The sequence below is a fragment of the Nanorana parkeri genome, unplaced genomic scaffold (assembly GCF_000935625.1).
Source record: "Nanorana parkeri isolate BGI_ZX_2015 unplaced genomic scaffold, ASM93562v1 scaffold344, whole genome shotgun sequence".
In the NCBI taxonomy this organism is placed as follows: Eukaryota; Metazoa; Chordata; class Amphibia; order Anura; family Dicroglossidae; genus Nanorana; species Nanorana parkeri.
Window position 1 is genome coordinate 1,317,256 of NW_017306612.1, and position 301 is coordinate 1,317,556.

General features: G+C 53.8%; 1 protein-coding gene across 1 annotated transcript in view; it reads right to left on the minus strand.

Moving 5' to 3' along the window:
• TDP1 (tyrosyl-DNA phosphodiesterase 1) overlaps positions 1-301 on the minus strand; it is a 52,447-nt gene that overhangs the window by 1,624 nt on the left and 50,522 nt on the right. Inside the window, exon 11 of the mRNA XM_018558497.1 lies at positions 131-200. Within this exon, the coding sequence (XP_018413999.1) occupies positions 131-200 (70 nt within the window). The remainder of the gene's footprint in view (positions 1-130; positions 201-301) is intronic.

A 301-nucleotide genomic window follows, 5' to 3' on the forward strand; every position in this document is an offset into this window, starting at 1 on the left:
CTCAGTTTATTCTATTCAGCTCGGATCTGAAAACATAAGTAAAAAAAAAATATCTTCACGTGGTTGAGTTGAGTGGAGACGGGTTCGGGGTTCCGGAATTTTACCGGGCGTAGAGTGCCGGACCTCCTACCGCGGACACCAGATGTTGCCGTGCGAATCCGGAGCGTTGACGTACGGAATATTCCAGACCCACTGCCTGTCTGAAACACAGAAAACACAGGAGAGTCACTCGGCGGGGAAGACCGCGGCGGCGAGGGGGAGGGCGGAAGCCCATTGATGGACATGAAAGCGGCAGCGAATG